Below are 18,892 nucleotides of genomic sequence, written 5' to 3' on the forward strand. Positions count from 1 at the left end.
CGTTATTGGGTGCATGCAAAAATCACGATAGAGTAAGAACCCAATCGACTGTTCAGATGTTGGGTAAAACGTTCGTGGTGCTCGGCTAGATGTAGGCATCGCTGCTCCCCATGGCAAAAGTGGCCTTGACTTGTTGACTTGTTACATCATAATGACAGGAAAACACAACATACACGGTATATATAGGTGACGCAAGAAACATCTTCCATGATTGTGAAATGCGCAGTGCTAGTAATGATGTCATGGCCATTATCAACATCAGCTAAGTGATTCAAGGAGAGAAAGGGGGACTACCTACTCTGCGCCCGCGGGGATGCACGATGTGGACCCTTCATGCGTTGATTCTCTTGTTTGCACTGCCATTTGTGGTCTTACCTCTCAGGTCGCGAAGTCCTCGAGGTTGCGTGGAAGGTTGGTGGAAGCTGCATGTACCCCGCGAGGACTGCTTTGTAGGGTGGATTTCTGTACTCGGGATGCACCACCATCATTGTTCTCAAAGCTGCTTGGAACAATGCCGCGCGCAACAGTATGTATATACAAGCTAGCTAGATCGAGCGAATATAATTATCATCATCGTCATCATTAGCTGTTTACAATACCCGTTGTCTTGTCATTCTATCTAGTACATACGTAGAGGGTATTGAGTTATTTTCCTTTTTTATAAGAGAATTTGGAATATAAAGAAGGAAAGATGAAAAGGGCACATATAGTGTAAAGTATGATTTGTTCTCAATACCTAGACACATTAGGTATGTAAAAGGATGTGCCTCGTTGTGGATGTTATTCACTTCTATCCAAGTTGGACTACCCAGAATGTTGATCATGAACAAATTGGTAAAACCCATAGCCTACATGAATGTATAATTCTCGATATTTTGTACCTTAGCTTGAGAAAATGACAATCTTCTGTTGAAAGAGATCAGATATGTACGTATCGAGTATGTACAGGGTTCAACGTGGTTTCATCTGATAATTGACTACAATACTGTGATTGCAGGCAACAGGAGAAGGAAATAGATCTCTGTGATTTTGTCTAAACATCTCAATAGTATTTGAATTAGCTGCTATTCATGTCTCCTCCTCCAGCTCGATACTCAAAATCCCCCATTTCTATGGATCCAGTGCTAACAGCCTCCATGGTGCGAGGATCTTGTTGATATATCACCTTGCTGGAGTTTAGCAGGGGCTTTGCCAAACTGGGCGTAGCGTTGATGAGCCCAAGGTGGGGGCAGCTAGGGACAATTCTCAACACCTTAGTGGTCTTGCGTAAGGAATGCTGGCAAGTATATACGCTACAGGATCGAATTCCCACAATTCCCCCGCTATACCGAGATTACATGTAGCCGCTATCTTCTTTTGTCCCCTACCTTAGTTGTACCAGTGCCATCTGCATATATATGGCAAACCTTTGTGCCGTACTTACCAGAGACTGTTGAGAACCATGCCTGAGGCAGGATTCTCTCATCCGCAGGATTATCAACGCTACGCCCTTTTTGTCTTTTCTGCCGAAAAGCCCACCTTTGGGGGCTAAATTGAGGACTCCGATCCTCGGCACATAAAGGGGCATAAATAGCAGGAAAAGGCAGATATTATCTAGATCTTCAGACAATTCAATACTTCTATGAGAGATCCTATTCCTAGTATCATTTGAACCCATTGTTGAAACCCTATATACTATATCATACCTCTGTATCTTTAACAGGTTATAAGCCCGGCTATCTCTAATAGCCGGAATACCTAAATTGCGTAGTATAGTCCATTTGCTATATTTGCTAGTAAATATTTGCTTGCCCCTATACACCTTTTCATCTGATCTTTACCTAGACCTATATATATAGGTCCTTACCCTAGGATCTCTCTCTTCTTCTTATATATATCTTACCTCTTATTTTATACCTATACCTCTCGATCTCTTATAGATCTACCTATTTTTCTATTAATTTCATTATAACCCCTATTACCCGACGGTCCTAGCGAGATAGGGGGGTATCTAGTATACCTAGTATACCCTATATACCCTACGAACCCTCCGACTCCGACGCCGACTAACTAGACGAATTAGGGTCCGATAATAACTATAGTAGCGCCTTAGGCGAGGGTAGCGATAACGAAGGAGGAAATAATAGTCCTATAGCTCCCGCTAGCACTAGAAATATAGACCCCGGCTAGGGCCTATAACGTCTAAACCCCGCGGATTAACTAGCTAGAGAACTTAAGTCGACTAAGTATCTCTATACCTAGTAGCCCTAAGGACTAACTAGGTAGCTCGTAGCGGGTAGACCCCCCGCTAAAGTCTCCGAGTCTATCGAGACTAATATATAAGTCCTATTAATATAGATTAATAACCTAAACCGATTTAATCGAGATAGCTTTATATTCTCGCTACGTAACCGCTACGCTACCCTAAAGAATAATATCCGAGAAGAGGAAGAAAACGCCCTTCGATACCTTAGTTTCACTAAGGACCTCGGGAAAATATTTAAAAGAAAAGAAGAATATAAAGGACTAAAACTTATAGGATTAAATAATTACCGTACCTAGGCCGCTAATATACGGTAAGTGCTAAACTAAAACCTTCTCGAATAAGTTATCGACGGTAAGGTAGGATTATTACCCCCTTCGTACGAGAAGTACTATATACTAAATATATAGAAAGGAGTAGCCTAGCTTACTATCCTAAATACTATATACCTAGACTTAGCGAAAAATATTATACCGCTAAGCCCTCTAGAACCCGAGCGTATCTAGTAGGAATTATAAAATTAATACGATATAAAGGATACTTTTACCGCCGAATAAGGCGCTATTATAATAAAAGTACTATACGTATCCCGCGTCCGTAACGTCGGAACCCTAATCGAGGTATTTAAGACTATATAGACTAATAAAACTATTATATATCCCCCGATCGAGAGTCTACTAATTAAGCTATAAGAAATAGACGAACTCGAAAAATATACAGAACTTATAGCGTGCCTTAATAGCCTAGAATAGTACCCGTAGAAGCTTAACTATAATAAAATAGTTAGTAGGTTAACTAACTAGCTAGACTAATACCTCTTCGATCGCCTATACGGCGAACTATAAAGAGAAGAAGATAACCTCGCCGCCGGTAAAAAGGTAGCTATAAGGACCTTATCTACGGAAACTAGTAAACCTATAAAACTATAAGGACCCTATATACGACGAGGACCTCTAGGATTAGTATATACCTTCTATAAAAAGAAGAGGTACCCCGCTAAGAAATACTAGCTAAAAAACCCTAATTTAGTACCTAAACGGACTACGGAAACCCTAATTATATAAGTCGAATATAGTCACGAGGTATAAAACTTCTTAACTAGTATCTCGATTAATAACTAGATCTACGATATAGCCTACGACGAATATATAATTAGCTTACTAGACTATTTTATACTAAGTACTACGAAACTATTAACTACTACGATTAAAATAGCCCTAATAAACTAGCCGGTCTAAGGTATAATCGGGGATATTAAGATTATAGTCGACGACGGGACTAAGTAAAGAAGAGATCTTATTCTTATTAAGACTATATATCTCCCTAAACTCCGTAGTAACCTTATCTCGTAGCCTAGGCTCGCTAACTATAGGATTATAGCGATATATAGAGACGAGGTTATTTTCCGAAAACTAGATAGTAGTATTCTTATAAAAGGACTACGAAAGGGTAAAAATTAGATACTAAACGTTCGCTACGTATACCGATACTAGACCCTAGATCTAGAAACGTTAGTTTTAATAACGGCGTAGGAAGTAGGGGGGCGTCGGATACCTAAAAACTTAGGCCGATACTCCTATTTCCGCCGAAAAAAACTACCTACGGATACCTAATTTCTTAGGCTAATAATATAGAGGTTATCCTAAGAGACCCCTACCCCTAGCTAGGGGGCCTAAGCACGTAAAAATTAAAAAACGCCGTAAGTTTACCTAGCTAACTAATGAAAGGCGCTACTCCGCCGAAAAAGGTAATATCTCTTCTACCGAAAAAGGGACCCTTTTCTTAGGTAGAAAAGGTAGAAATACTCGCTACCTATAGAGTAATAAAGATATAGAAGATAAACTCGTCTAGTAGTTTAAAATAATAGTCCTCGGAGACTACCTTAACTTCTCTTAGCGAGACTCCCCCTAGCGAGCCACCTACTAAGCTTAAAAAGGATAGGGTTAATATCGATACCTAGCACTATAGACTATACTATATAGGGATTAAACCCCTATAGGAAACGGTAAAAATTATAGAAGGTATTAATATTATAGGCCTACCTACCCCTAAAAGACCCTATAGCCACTACTAAATTAGAAAGGCTTAGCTCGTACCCTATAGAACCCTAATTTTATATAGATCTAGTAAAATAGGAGATCTCGTATACCTCGATCTAAGAGGCGGGGGTAAAATACCTAGAGGTTAGGGAGGTAGCTACCGATACTAGATAATTAGTATCGACGACTTCGACGGATAGGGAGAAATATAGTTTACCTTCTATAAAGACTTCGTCCTAGACCTTATAATTAAAATAGTAAAACTATATTCCGCTAAAAGGGAGATAATAATTAAGACCTTTATAACCCCCGATCTCCCCCCGCTATTAGTAATAGGAAGTAAAATACTACTACCTAGTAGACTAGAGATCGGAGTCTTCTAATTAGATTATAGAGGAGAGTTTAATAACTTCCGCCTATAAAAATAGGCTAAGGATACTAATACCCGTCTATATTTCTTAGTACTATACGTATATAAGTAAAATAGTAAAGTCGAAAGAATAATACGAATAGTATAAGAACGCACTAGAGCTATTCTCGACGATACTAGACTCCTAGATATATTATAGCCCGAACTAATAAAAATAGTAATAATAACCTATAACCTTACTATCTATTTCGGTAGAAAAAGAGACGGTCTCCTAAACTAGATACTATATAAAATACGATTCGGCAGAAAACCTAATATCTTATTCCTACGGATACCTAGTAGTAAGGCTTACGTTATAAGAAGCCCTAAAGAGATTAGGGCTATAGTTAGTATATTAATAAGTAGATATTTATAGCCCTACGCCTAGATAGGTAGACTTATCGGGTATAGTAGCTACTATAGTATATAATACCGTATCTAGCGTCTAAACGTAGATAGAAATAGGGGAGAGATTATAACCTAGAGAGACGTTATTTTCGACGAAAGAGACGACTAGACCCTATATAATAATCCTAATCTCCTAGTCCCACTAGAAACCCTATAGTCGGTAAAATAGTCTAGGTTCCCATTCCTAGACTTTAGGGACCTTATAGACCCTAAGGACCTTATAGACCCTAAGAACCTTATAGACCCTAAGAACCTTATAGACCCTAAGAACCTTATAGACCCTAAGAACCCTATAAATAATATAAACCTTATAAATTCTTCCGCTAAAAAGACCCCTATAACTTCTTCCGCCGAAGAAAGCACCCCTTTTTCGGACTCTAAGGGAGATCTTAGACTTATTAATAAGAGTTCTAGTAACGAATCGGTCCTATTAGTAGACCTACCGAGACTATCTACTAAAGAACTCGCTAACCTTAATTATAAGATCTAAAATAAGGTTTTCTATACTACTATACCTCGGGTAGACAAAAAACGTATATAGGATCTAATATAATATACTACTATCCTATATACGTAAGCTAGACTAACCCTATTATCTAAGGATCTCCTAACCTTACCCCTACTAATAACCCTAAAAAATATAGACCCTAAATAGATAGAAGACCCTAAATTAGTCCGATAAGCACGTAACTCACCCCTTTAGCCTTAGTAGTACCGCGCTATAAAAATCGAGTTTAAATAGCTTAGTTTAATTAAAGCTTAGGAGATAATCCCTACCCCCGCACCCGCTAAGAATATATATATCCTTACCGGTAAGTAAGTATATAAACTAAAACTCGATACGGATAGAAACCCCCTAAAATTTAAGGCTCGCTAGGTAGCGAGAGGTTTCTAATAATAGGAAGATCTAGACTATACCGAGACCTTTACTAGTATAGGTAGCTATATTACGCTACGGATCCTCCTCGCTATAATCACGTAAAAGAAGCTTTTTATAGCTTATATTAACGTAAACGTTATATATCTTAACGCTACGCTAAAAGAGAGACTCTTAATATACTACCCCGAAGGTTTCGAAGATAATACCGATTTTTTAGAGATCTAAGGTAAAGTCTACCTCCTAAAAAAGAGTCTTTATAGTCTAAAATAGTTAGTAGTAAACTAGTTTAATATATTAGGGGACTACTTATTAATAAAAGGCTTTATACGATCTACTTCCGACCTATATCTTTATACGTAGTATAATTAAGGGGGCGCTAATACGATCGTCTATATTTTTATATACGTCGACGATCTTTTAATTATAGCTTCTATAGCGGATCTCGTTAAAACTATAAAGGACCTTATTTCGATAAAATAGTCTACGTCGGATCTTAGCGAGCTATCCTACTATCTTTCGATAAAAATAATATACGATAGAGAGGCGGGAAAAATAATAATTTCGTAAAAAATATACGTCGAAAGGTTCTTAAAAACCGTAACTTTAAGACCCGTAATCCCTTTATCTATTATCCTAATAAAGGAAGAGACTCTTACCGCTATAAGTAAAGTAGTAAAATAGTACTAATCCGATATAGGCTCGATTAACTATACTAATATAGTTATACGTCTAGACCTCTTACTTATAGTAAGTATACTTTCGTAGTTTACTATAAACCTAAACGCTAAATATAAGGATCTAGTATAAAGAGTAATTACTTATATAGGATATACTAGCTATTACGTAATTATATACTAATCTAGACCTAATTAGGACCTTTAGGGGTATATCGACGCCTTATACGGATTAGCCCTAGAAAGCAAAAGTAGGACTAGGTATATCTTCTTCCTCGTAGGGGGTCTAATATTATAGAAATCTTAAAAGTAGACTAGTATAGTAAAATTAAGCGCCGAAGCTAAATATATAGCCCTCTTAATTACTAGCGGAGAGGTAATTTAGCTACGAAAACTACTAAAAGATCTTAATTTTTACTAAGGAAGTATAGACCTCCCCCCTATCCCTTTATATAGCGATAGCTAGTCTATAATCACGATAACGAAGAACCCTACTATTTTAGGACGTTTAAAATATATCGACGTACACTAGCACTAGATCCGCGAGTAAGTTAAAAGGGGAAAAATTAAGCTTATATATATAAAAGGGACTAAAAACATTATAGATAGACTAATAAAGCCCCTCGGGGCTCCTAAATTTATAGAGTTTATCGCAGGTTTAAACCTCGACCCTAAAATATATAGACTTTCGGTAGAATAAACCCCTACGTCTTTCGTAGTGCAAAACTGCTAGTTTTACACCTTCCTATAGTCTAAAAGCTACACCTTTTGACTAAGAAACCTTATTCATCTCAGTCCCCGATAACATGATCTTACGATATATAACGGCTGTACGTTAAGGGGGCGTATTAAGAACCATGCCTAAGGCAGGATTCTCTTATCCGCAGGATTATCAACGCTACGCCCTTTTTGTCTTTTCTGCCGAAAAGCCCACCTTTGGGGGCCAAATTGAGGACTCCGATCCTCGGCACATAAAGGGGCATAAATAGCAGGAAAAGGCAGATATTATCTAGATCTTTAGACAATTTAATACTTCCATGAGAGATCCTATTCCTAGTATCATTTGAACCCATTGTTGAAACCCTACATGCTGTATCATACCTCTGTATCTTCAACAGAGACCATTGCACTGATAACCCATTCCTTGTCCCTGGGGTTGAAACTGGATTGATGTACGGGGTTATTACCCCGGTACCTAATTCAAAGTTAGTCCAATCTTACAAGCGTGACTCCTTTGACTTAATTTACCTGATGTCAACTTCTTTAACTGGCCCGAGTTTCTGTTGTGCCTTACATTAGTAAATTGCCGTCAAGACGATGAGCTTCCGATGGAATACCAATTCAGCGCCCCCACCTGGGCCTGCGAATTTATCCACAGCAAATGCCCAATTTTTCGATAGCCCAGATCTTGCATATCCTGTCCACTTAGTATCTTCCATCGCTCATGTACTAAGAAGGCCAGATGTCGTTGATTCTCAGTGTACCGGAAGGCTAGATAGAGAGGTTACAGATGCACGAATGTGACTATTACCAATGTCCCCAAAGAATGCGAGACTGAAGTAAATGTGATCAAGAGGGAATAGATATTAAAGCGCCGATGAGGGCCGATGTCTACCCCCTCTCTGCATTTATATCCAACATACCCTCGCTGCCTACTTGGATCGCATAGACGAAACGGAATGATTATGGCTATTCAAAGAATGGCTGCCCCCTTTCCGCTGTTATTAGATACATCCCATTCACCAGTCTCTCAAGCCTGACTCCTAAATCCAAGGGCCCAGAGGGAGTTGTGTCTTTCTGATCAGGTATAATAAGCACATCGAGGGTCGGTGACTAACAACACATCCGTTGACTATCATATTCCAGTCCCCTACGCTTTGATCATCATCCATGGATGCTGGTGGGGTTTACGTCGCCTATTCCAAGCATTAGTTATGAAACAATATTAACAAAGGGCATAGAATCAGGTAGGGCTCACGTGGCCTATTCCAATGACTATTTACGAGACAATCTTTACAAAAACTAAAGAATCTTGGCGGGTAGGAGTATTGGCCAGGCCAGACAATTGCTACCCCAGGACCTTTCCAGTCGATATAATTAGTATAAGGAACCATGCATTACATAGTATTAGCGTGAATCTTTTGAAATCCAATAATATTACGGTACGGTGGTAGTATTTCAGGTACCTACATACCCATTCTTTGTCTCCTGTAGGCCCGTCCCTTTGACCTACTTAGGTAGTCCCAGAGCTGTTAATGAGTAAGGAGAATCCTCATTGCTTTCAAACTCTCGGTGTGTGCACTTCGAATTCCTCCTACCTCTCACCTCACCACAGATGATCTCTTCTCTCGTTGCCCACATGGGCGCACTTTTGCGATGGGTCACAAACCTCTTTCGAAAGGCCCCTGCTCCAACTTTGTCTTTTCCGACCAGCGGGTTCGAAATCATCAGTTCCGAGCATGTGCTTGAAGAGGAATACTTTGAAGAATTCAGAAACGGGCAATACTATCCCGCCAACCTCGGCGATGTGCTTAATTCCAAATATCAGATTGTGGGCAAGCTTGGGTTTGGGGTTACCTCTACAGTGTGGCTCGCTCGCGATCTTGAGTAAGTTGAGCCAGTGACATATTTCTCTCGAACACACTGACTCGGAGGCAAAAATTAGAGGTCATCAGTATGTGACCCTCAAAATATACACTCGAGAGGGAGGGAACCAGAGAGAGTTTGAGATCTACAAGCAGATAAATCAAGGGGATTCAGAGCACCCTGGCCACCCTCATGTGAGGAAGGCTCTGGAGATCTTCACCATTCCTCGCCCCGGCGGTGATCATCCATGTCTCGTCCAGATCCCAATGTGGGAAAGCTTTCGGGATCTACTATGTCGCAATCCCACCCATCGGTTTACCGAAATTCTATTGAAGATTGGCCTGATACAGATCTTTCTTGCCCTTGACTATCTACACACCGAATGCAAGCTGGTCCATACTGGTAGGATATATCCTTATAAAGTTATCAAAACTTGTCTAACTCTCGCTATTTAGATATAAAAAGCGATAATATACTACTAGAGATACAGGACCTATCAATCCTTGAGAGTTTCACCCAAGCTGAACTAGAAGATCCTTCACCTCGCAAAACTGTTAACGGTATACCAGTATATCTCTCACGGCGCTTTGACCTACCAAGGCAATTTGGCATGGCCGTCTTGAGCGACTTTGGTTCTGCCGTACGAGGGGATGAGAGAAGGAACCACGACGCGCAGCCGGACGTTTACAGATCACCGGAAGTTATGTTGAGGACCGACTGGAGTTACCCTATTGACATATGGAATGTCGGTGTCATGGTAGGTTCTCCTTGGTCAAACTCCATACTGCAGGCTAAAAAATGGGACATCATAGGTGTGGGATTTGTTTGAAGGGAGACATCTTTTCTATGGAAATGACCCTGATGGCAGCGGATATACAACCCGGGCGCATCTTGCAGAAGTCATGAGCATTCTTGGGCCACCACCATTAGATATGGTTCAGCGTGGGGAGCTAGGCTCCAAGTACTTTACCGATGATGGTGCGTATCCTTCCCTCCTCAACCCAATCCCCGATCGCTCACAAGAGCCATGTGTTAGGAAAATGGAAGCAGGACTTAGAGATTCCGACGGGAGTCAGCTTAGAAAGTTCAGAATCTTTCCTTGGGGGAAATAACAAGGAGATGTTTTTGGCCTTTATGAGAGGCATGCTTCAATGGCGCCCTGAAGATAGAAAGACAGCGAGGCAACTGCTCGAGGATCCGTGGCTCAACGATCTGCCAGAATAATTTGGGTGTGTTATCACAATCTTCGTCCATGTTGAGCTTTCAATTGTGAAAACTCAGTAATATGAGATGTGTTTATTGTGGCATCCAATCGACCATTCGAAGGCGACATCTCCATGCTCCCTTCTGGTACATACTATTCGAGGCGCTAAGGGCAATGTTACCAGCGCTCAGGTAAATGTAAGCTACCCTATCACGCAGTCATTAATCAAACCCACTTCAATATGGCTGCGAAGATCTGTCAGCTAGTCGTACTATGTAGTATCGGGGTCATCTTTGACACAATGCTCTAGTGTTTCCTACTATAAGCTTCACCGGTATGTCAGCTGGGAAAACTCGTCTCCTTTCCCCTCTTCTTCGTTCTCTTCCATTCTTCCACGATTTGCGCAGCAAGTGGGCCGGGGTATTGCTGAAAGTAGTTGCGACCGTGTTGACAATTACCCCGTTTAGTCTGTATAGATTTGGTTTTGTACTGAGAGCACAATCTCAACTTTTCTCTGGTAATATCAGCAGTGGTAAGTAAAGATTGATGTATATGTTGCGCATTGTGGGGTTTGCAGCATACCTATTTCAGGGGCAAAATGGTTTAAACGAAGGCTTTTAGGTTTCAAAACAGTGCTCTGTGAATACAGTTATGACTGCAAGGGATATCAAAATGTGGTATGCTAAAGAGAATGTACTGGCGTGGCATTAGCATGAAGTGAATGAGTAGTTTGCAGATGCAAGTTGGATATATCGGAGTCAAAACAGTGCCAAGGTTAGAGTTCCCCCACATATCGGATTTCGCCTGAGAAGTCAGGCCACACATCCTGATTGGTGGCGTAATCAGACCAATCAGATGCGGTGAATTCATCAATGATGCCCCACCATATTGCAGAAAGGCCAACCCGGATCTAGTAGGCGGTGTACCAGTTCTGTTCTGGGCTCAGAAAATTTCCCACGATGCCCGTTGACTTTGATCTTAACCACAACTTTTCACTTTTCTTTTACCGTCCTATTACACGGCCGTGATCCTCCGAGTGAGCCATTTCTTTTCAAGATCTGGTGTTTGAATTCCCTACTACAACCGCAGCAATGGCCGAAGATTCCTCCGCCGCCTGGCCCATCGCCGACGAGGCCCTTGCCCAGAGCCTCCTCGATCTCGTCCAGCAGGCCGCTCACTACCGTCAGCTGAAGAAGGGTGCCAACGAGTGCACCAAGTCTCTCAACCGCGGTACCAGCGAGCTTGTCATCATGGCTGCTGATACCAGCCCTCTTGCTATTGTTCTCCACCTGCCTCTCCTCGCTGAGGACAAGAACGTGAGTTGACCATGATCGACACTCCCATGAATGACCCATACTGACCATTGTCATCAGGTTCCCTACGTCTACGTCCCCAGCAAGATGGCTCTCGGCCGTGCCACCGGTGTCTCCCGCCCCGTCATCGCTGCCTCCATCACCACCAACGAGGCCAGTGACTTGCAGGCTCAGATCCGCGCCATCAAGAACCAGGTCGAGCGTCTCATGATCTAAGATGTTTTCTTGGACATGAACGTGTGGAGAATTGGACTTGAACAAGGCATTCCGGGAGGGGGCTCTATCATCGGTGGTAGAATTTTTCGGTGATACGAGAAATACCTGCTTCCGTCCCCCTCCCACTTGCTTTAGCTCTGAACGCTAGGTTTTGCTTGCAAATTTAGCTTGGACAATTCATACATCTTGAACTTTGAACTGATATCGTATCTTGGACATCCGTAAAAAGCTTGTAGACATGCGTTTGAGGTTGGATTGCTAGTACTCTCGTAGACTGAGCATGTGACTTGACTCTTTCCCATGCCCGGTGGCTTTTGAATAGTCTTTTATTTTATCTGAGATATACCCTATGGAGGGCATTGCAGATTCCACTTGTTGGCCGTCAGTGCTATCTACTCGAGCATATCCTGTATATGACCACCTATCCCGCGAAGAGTAGAGGTGGTAGCTCATTTTTGATATCGTGATCAGATGTTTCTGTTTAGATTAAGAATAGCCCGGGCTATCAACAGTTGAAGTTCATGACGAATGCGGTCTATGAGATTCATAATGAGTGAAAGAAACCATTCATTTGCTATGGTTTACACCACTTGCATATCTAGATGGATGATGCCAGCGTAATGGCGCATGGAACAAACATTTGCAGAGCCAGTACAAATGCCTCTAGATTCTTTACCTTTACTATATATAAACCTCTGGCAGAATTTCTTTCCCTGGCCTGTTTCCCTGCTCCTTTCTATCTATCCATCACTCGGACCATCTTTTCGGCACTCGGTTCATCACCGATTAGCTTGCAACCACTTGAGATACCATCATGCCTCCTAGAATGAAAAGGCTTACCCCTGACACTATGTCACAGCAGCTAGCTATGCCTAGCGACAATTCCCTTACAGACAACGCTATTGGGGCCTCCCCTGATAGGCTAGCCAAACCCGGGCCTCCTGTGGTAAGTGAGTATGGTAGTCATATGAATCAAGCCGATAAGCAGTGCTCAATGAACTCAAAGACTCAAGAAGCCAAAGAGGCCAATCAGGACGACTGGAAACAAGCTGCAAGAGTGAAAGACCCCGAGATCGAAGAAGCGCTCAAGCACATCGAAAATGCAGAGAATATGCAACGAATCATCGACGACCTCCTCATCCAGTACGACCTGTACGAATTGCACGAACCATGCACACCACCCAACCCAGAGGTCTGGGGCAACGGAATCGCATGGGCGGATAAGACCCGTCAGTGTTGGCTTGAATTCATCGGCTCGATCATAGAGGCCCAGAACATAATCGAAGATCAGGATCCCGAGGCTCGCGTGCGGCTTAGGGAACTTCTCAAGGAGTGTGTTGAATACGCTTGTTCGCAAGAGGGGATGCTCGATGATCTTTTGTTCTTTGAGTTTGCACCAGGTCCATACTTTGTTCAGGATGAGGGTGATATTCCGCCCGAACAGACGCCGGATTTTGATCGTACACGGTATTGAGGGGATGGATGTGAGCGATGCGGCTTGCTGTGGTTACTAGGTAGGTAGCTATGGGCGGGTATCAGTTCTTTCAGACATCGAGTATCGGGGGATGGTACTTGTAACTGTGTTTCCTATTTCGGGGAGTTTCTGGGCAATGGATGACCATTTGATGTTGACGCGAGGAGAATATTGAATGAATGACTGCAATCCTTGAAAATGCATACACTTCGATGAATGAATGCTTTGATTCAGTTCACTTTATTCTTGTAAGGTAATATTCGATTGTTGATATCCCCATTTCACATCACTATATGTCGTCCACGTGTTATGGCCCCAGATGGAGAGGGGCTGGTCTTTCCAAAATCGAGTACTTCCAATTTCTGTTCAATATCACGGATCGGAGGTCGATTTGTCTGGTATAGATGAAGATTGTGCACATTTCAAAGCTCGAATTCATCAACAGGTATGCCTAGAAGCCTCCCACGTCAGCGGGGTGGAATGTGGGAGCAATACGGGTTTCCCAATTGGGCCAATGCGCGATCGTGAAGACCCTAGACCAACTTGACTCACACGGCTCATCGATCACGCCATGAAGAGTCCAATAGCCCTTGCTGAAACGAGATGCATAAAGTTGATCTGGCGCTGCCGCGTGGGACCTGATTCGACAGTCCGATGCAGTTGCCGCTATGCGTGTGAGAAGAATGCGGCCAAGCTATAAGGGCCGCCCTACGCCAGACTCCCTTCTTCCTTGGTCCTAACACCTTCAAAATGTCAGCGCCCAAGTCGCCTGGCATTGAACCATCTGCAACCGAGTCTCCAACTATCGCCGAACATGAAGGGCCCGATGCGAACTACAAGGCCAAGGCGCAGGTTCTCAACCGCGCGATACAGACGATCGGAATGGGTCGATACCAGTGGCAACTGTTCGTCGTGATCGGCTTCGGCTGGGCAAGTGATAATTTGTGGCCCATTGTTACCTCCCTGATTCTTCCCGCCGTGGCAAACGAGTTTCACCCTTCGAAGGCACCGTTCTTGACGCTAGCACAAAACATCGGATTGCTGGTGGGTGCTGTATTTTGGGGATTTGGATGCGATGTGTTCGGTCGCAGATGGGCGTTTAACTTGACGATCGGAATCACAGGGGTGTTTGGCCTGATCGCCGCCGGGTCGCCCAACTTCGCTGCCGTGTGCACATTCGCGGCATTATGGTCTGTTGGCGTGGGCGGGAATTTGCCCGTAGACTCGGCCATTTTCCTCGAGTTCTTGCCTGGATCACATCAATATCTGTTGACTATTTTGTCTATCGACTGGGCTCTTGCCCAGGTCCTCACCACTTTGATTGCTTGGCCGCTGCTGGGGTATAGGACTTGTGAATCTGAAGATGGATGCACAAAGGGGGATAATATGGGGTGGCGATGGTTCATGATCACAATGGGGGGTCTTGCCATGATCATGTTTGTCTGTCGATTCGCATTCTTCACGATTTTCGAGTCGCCCAAATACCTTATGGGCAAGGGCAAAAACAAGCAAGCTGTGGAGGTTGTGCACGAAGTTGCCAGAAGAAATGGGAAATCATCAGACTTGGCTCAAACTGATCTCGACGAATGGGATCAGGGCGAAATTCAGCATTTCAGCGCGGCTAATATTGTGCGCCAACGGCTGGAAACTGTGCGGTTTGATCACATTCGCGCTCTCTTCGATACTCCCAAGCGAGCATGGTCTACAACACTGATAATTATTATCTGGGCATTTATCGGCCTCGGATTCCCGTTGTATAACGCGTTTCTGCCATATATCCAACAGTCTCGTGGCGCTGAATTTGGGGATGGGTCGACCTATCTGACATATCGGAACTCGTTGATTATTGCCGTGATGGGCATTCCGGGCTGTCTGCTCGGTGGACTGTTAGTTGAACTACCACGGTTTGGCCGGAAGGGTGCACTAAGCACATCGACAGCTGTGACTGGAGCCTTCCTTCTTGCGTCCACGACAGCTACCACTTCGAATGCTTTATTAGGTTGGAACTGCGCGTTCAACTTTATGAGCAGCCTGATGTATGCCGTGCTATATGCGTATACACCAGAGATTTTTCTCACCAAAGATCGTGGGACAGGAAATGCATTGACCGCGTCTGCGAATCGAGTCTTTGGCATCATGGCTCCGATCATTGCCATGTTCGCTGACCTCAACACTGCTGCACCGGTTTACGTGAGCGGTGCGCTGTTTATAGCAGCGGGCATTCTTGTCCTTTTCATGCCGTATGAATCTCGTGGCAAGTCAAGCTTGTAAAGATGGGTGATGCAACTTATCAGACTGCAATTATTCTACATGGCGTTGGTCTAGTATATACTCACCCTAATTAGGATTCATCATGCATTGTACAGATTAATCGGTCGGTGCAGACATCATGTTGCCAGATATGAAACCATCCAGCCACAGTTAATATAAATTCTGTGAATTCTGTAGTCTAATGAGCTCCACTAAATAAAAAGCAGTGGAGAGGACATGACATCATACCCCTGGCTCCCGAGTCCAAAGAGCATCACAGCAACCAATCTCCTTCATCCGAGTAGCATTGGCCACCCTTGGTTTAATATAAGAAACGTTTTCCAGAAACTCCTTTCAGCCACTGGACCACGATCGGATGATATCAACCAATAATGAGGTCCAGACATACGTCAGATCTATCATGCCAGACACCAAACGCGATCATAGTGGCTGTCAAATATCGGATAATTGTCACTTTCAGCTTTTAATTGGATGGTATCCCCTTGGCTTTCCACATGAAATGTCCAGTCGATGTTCTCAAGTTACACTCATTATATCATCGCTATGTAACCGGTTTCAAGCTCTGGGGTAGGGCATGCTATGGACATAAATAAAGATAAGTCTGCAACCCGAGTCAAACATATTTGATCAAGAATACACAAAGACCTCGATACACCATAAACCTTTGTGAACAAGACTTCCTCAACACAATCTCTATATCATCCCACCAACAACCATCAACATGTCAAACAACGATCAAAACCGTACGTCTCCAATATATCCCACCCAAAGCGCAAATCCCAACTGACCAGATAATCTCTTAGCCGGACTCCTCGGTGGCCTTGGCGATACCCTCGGCAAGACAGTCGGCGGCGTGACAAACACACTGGGCACGACCGTCAGCGGCCTCGGCTCAACCGTGGGTAACACAACCGCTGGCCTTGGACAGACTGTCTCGGGTGCAACTGAAGGTGTCGGGAATACCGCGAAGGGTGCTGGACAAGGCTTGCAGAGTGGTGTTTCTAGTATCGGGGGACAGAAGCAGACTGCTGACAACCCACTTGGCTTGAATAACTAGGCTGCTATGGCTATATGTATGAATATTTTTCTTGGACAGTGGATGTATAATTAACCCTTTTGAATTTGTCCTTCACTCTACGTGAGTATTCTTGGAGGAATATCTGGATGTCATATCGTAGTGCAGTGGCTGGAGCTTCGCGTTATAGCACCACATACGGAGCATAAGAATCTGATCACCACGCTAGTTCTGGCTTCTGGAGTTTCTTTACAGGGTGAAATGATAAGATGATGTTCTGTGAGTAGGTTTGTTGAAATGTAGATTTACAGTACTCGGTAGTAAAGTTCGAATACCAAAAATGGGGGTTTGTGATAAGCTTCAACCCCAAGTATCAATAATAGCTACAGCCTCGCCTCAACGACGCTAGTTCCAAGTGACTTACTCCACCGACGATCGACCTAACACAGTTAGAAATATCTCCAGGCTTAGAGGGGAAAACCTACATCGGCAATATGATCATAGCCCAGCAATTTAGGTGCGAGGCCCGGGTCTCGCCATGCTAATGCTTCTCCCTCGGGTGTAGGAACCATCTGCATCTTGCAATCTCGTTCTTGCTGCTCAGGTCCGTCGTGAAGATGGTAGAGATATTGCTGGATATTTCCGCGTTCAACAATCATTTTTGTTCGCTGTTTGCGACACTCCTGAAAGATAGCAAGTGCGTGTTGCTTGGCACCCAAGAATGCGGCGGAGGTTTTGGAGATGTCGGGGCTGTTCGGCAGTCGAGAGAGACATTCGCCTAGCACAGCTCCATCTTCGAAAGACATACCAGCACTGGGTGTATTAGAATATAGAAGATCGAAATAAAGCAATGACAATCATACCCAGATGCCAGGTACGGCAGTGTAGCATGGACTGCGTCGCCCAACATCACAAATGCTCCAGACGGGTGAGTCCAGTCGAAATCGCCGAATCGAATGCAAAGACGCCACTTTTGAACAGATTCGCAGAGCTTCAGAAGTTTGGGAATACTGTTTTGGTCAGTCTTTTTTTCATATTAACAGAATACATAGTTTACCGTGGGTCCCAGTCTTTGAACAGTGCACACATCTCCTCCACATTACCCTCGATAGTCGATGCTAAAGACTCCTCCGGAATGTCATCGGGAACGAGTAACACCATATTAAACAAGTCTCCGCCCCTAAGTACATAGTTCACTAAAAGGTCAGCCCTGTTCTACCCATTGTATTATGACCGACATACCTGCATGAGCATCCGGGCCCAACCAGTAGTTAACCTGCGGATTCTTCACCAAATCCTCGAGATCAGGATCCTTCCTCATCTCCTCCGTCGATAGAAGCAGACGGTATGCAAGATCACCCGTTTTTACGGGCGGGTCGGCTCTACCAAGCAATCCCTCAGTCAATTTCCCAAATACTCCATCTGCCCCGATGACAAGGTCTCCGGTCCACCGTCTCCCATCGGCTGCTGTCGCACTCGCCGTTTTTCCATCTTCACTGACTGTCACATCGACAACGCGTGCATTACAAGTCATAGTAACCCCAAGCTCAAGCGCTCTCTGAACGAGACAGTTGTGTAGATCCGCACGGTGAAAATCACGGTACCAAGTACCGGGGTAGTTACTCTCTGATGCATGGAAGTCCAAAGAGGAGATTGCGTTCCCTTTCCAACCGAGGAAATTGCAAAAGTGTGGATGGGTCATGTATGGCGTCAAGGCCTCTTCCAACCCCCAATGTTGGAGTACGCGCGAGCTATTGGGTAGAATCTGGATACCTGCTCCAACCTCTTTGATTTCGTGCGCTGCCTCGAGGACTTCAACTTGGTGTCCGGCGAGGGCGCAACTAATCGCGGATCCGAGGCCGGCGAGGCCGGCGCCGACAATAAAGATTTGCAATTGGCATGACTCGGTGCGGAAGCATTGCTCTTTGATGTGGATGGGAGGGGCCATGGTGAGGTGGGATGTGTGTAACCAAGTTTGGGTAATGCTATTTGATTGCAGATGAGTATAGTGTTTCGGTTTGTGAAACGGTACTACTTATGGTAGATAGAGACAGCGGATATCTCTGTGCTTAGTGTACTATACTCCATCCATGGATTGGACAAAGTTGGGGGTTAGCTTGGTCTGGGAATACCGGTATCCGATAGCTTAAAAGGCGAGAAA

The 18,892-nt window shown here is 43.7% G+C and overlaps 6 protein-coding genes across 6 annotated transcripts; 5 read left to right on the forward strand and 1 right to left on the reverse strand.

Annotated features, from left to right (window-relative positions):
• Positions 1-8,987: 8,987 nt before the first annotated feature.
• Positions 8,988-10,462, forward strand: N7457_003844 (uncharacterized protein; the record flags this gene model as incomplete). Its single annotated transcript, XM_057174889.1, has 5 exons — positions 8,988-9,259; positions 9,318-9,640; positions 9,694-9,995; positions 10,051-10,216; positions 10,275-10,462. The coding sequence occupies 5 exons, from the start codon at positions 8,988-8,990 to the stop codon at positions 10,460-10,462; spliced, it is 1,251 nt and encodes a 416-aa protein (XP_057031936.1).
• Positions 10,463-11,533: 1,071 nt separating this feature from the next.
• N7457_003845 (uncharacterized protein) lies at positions 11,534-11,971 on the forward strand (the record flags this gene model as incomplete). The annotated part of the gene is made up of 2 exons (XM_057174890.1): positions 11,534-11,758; positions 11,816-11,971. The coding sequence occupies 2 exons, from the start codon at positions 11,534-11,536 to the stop codon at positions 11,969-11,971; spliced, it is 381 nt and encodes a 126-aa protein (XP_057031937.1).
• Positions 11,972-12,785: 814 nt separating this feature from the next.
• N7457_003846 (uncharacterized protein) lies at positions 12,786-13,445 on the forward strand (the record flags this gene model as incomplete). Its single annotated transcript, XM_057174891.1, has 2 exons — positions 12,786-12,917; positions 12,978-13,445. 2 exons carry the CDS (start codon positions 12,786-12,788, stop codon positions 13,443-13,445), a joined length of 600 nt encoding a protein of 199 aa, XP_057031938.1.
• Positions 13,446-14,195: 750 nt separating this feature from the next.
• N7457_003847 (putative sugar transporter) lies at positions 14,196-15,716 on the forward strand (the record flags this gene model as incomplete). Its single annotated transcript, XM_057174892.1, has 1 exon — positions 14,196-15,716. One exon carries the CDS (start codon positions 14,196-14,198, stop codon positions 15,714-15,716), a length of 1,521 nt encoding a protein of 506 aa, XP_057031939.1.
• Positions 15,717-16,437: 721 nt separating this feature from the next.
• On the forward strand, positions 16,438-16,773 carry N7457_003848 (uncharacterized protein; the record flags this gene model as incomplete). Its single annotated transcript, XM_057174893.1, has 2 exons — positions 16,438-16,459; positions 16,520-16,773. 2 exons carry the CDS (start codon positions 16,438-16,440, stop codon positions 16,771-16,773), a joined length of 276 nt encoding a protein of 91 aa, XP_057031940.1.
• A 341-nt stretch (positions 16,774-17,114) lies between these two features.
• N7457_003849 (uncharacterized protein) lies at positions 17,115-18,679 on the reverse strand (the record flags this gene model as incomplete). Its single annotated transcript, XM_057174894.1, has 5 exons — positions 17,115-17,171; positions 17,217-17,544; positions 17,595-17,741; positions 17,789-17,927; positions 17,974-18,679. The coding sequence occupies 5 exons, from the start codon at positions 18,677-18,679 to the stop codon at positions 17,115-17,117; spliced, it is 1,377 nt and encodes a 458-aa protein (XP_057031941.1).
• Between the last annotated feature and the right edge of the window lie 213 nt (positions 18,680-18,892).

Source organism: Penicillium paradoxum (assembly GCF_028828445.1).
Source record: "Penicillium paradoxum strain IBT 22861 chromosome Unknown utg000004l_segment0_segment0, whole genome shotgun sequence".
NCBI classification, from domain to species: domain Eukaryota; kingdom Fungi; phylum Ascomycota; class Eurotiomycetes; order Eurotiales; family Aspergillaceae; genus Penicillium; species Penicillium paradoxum.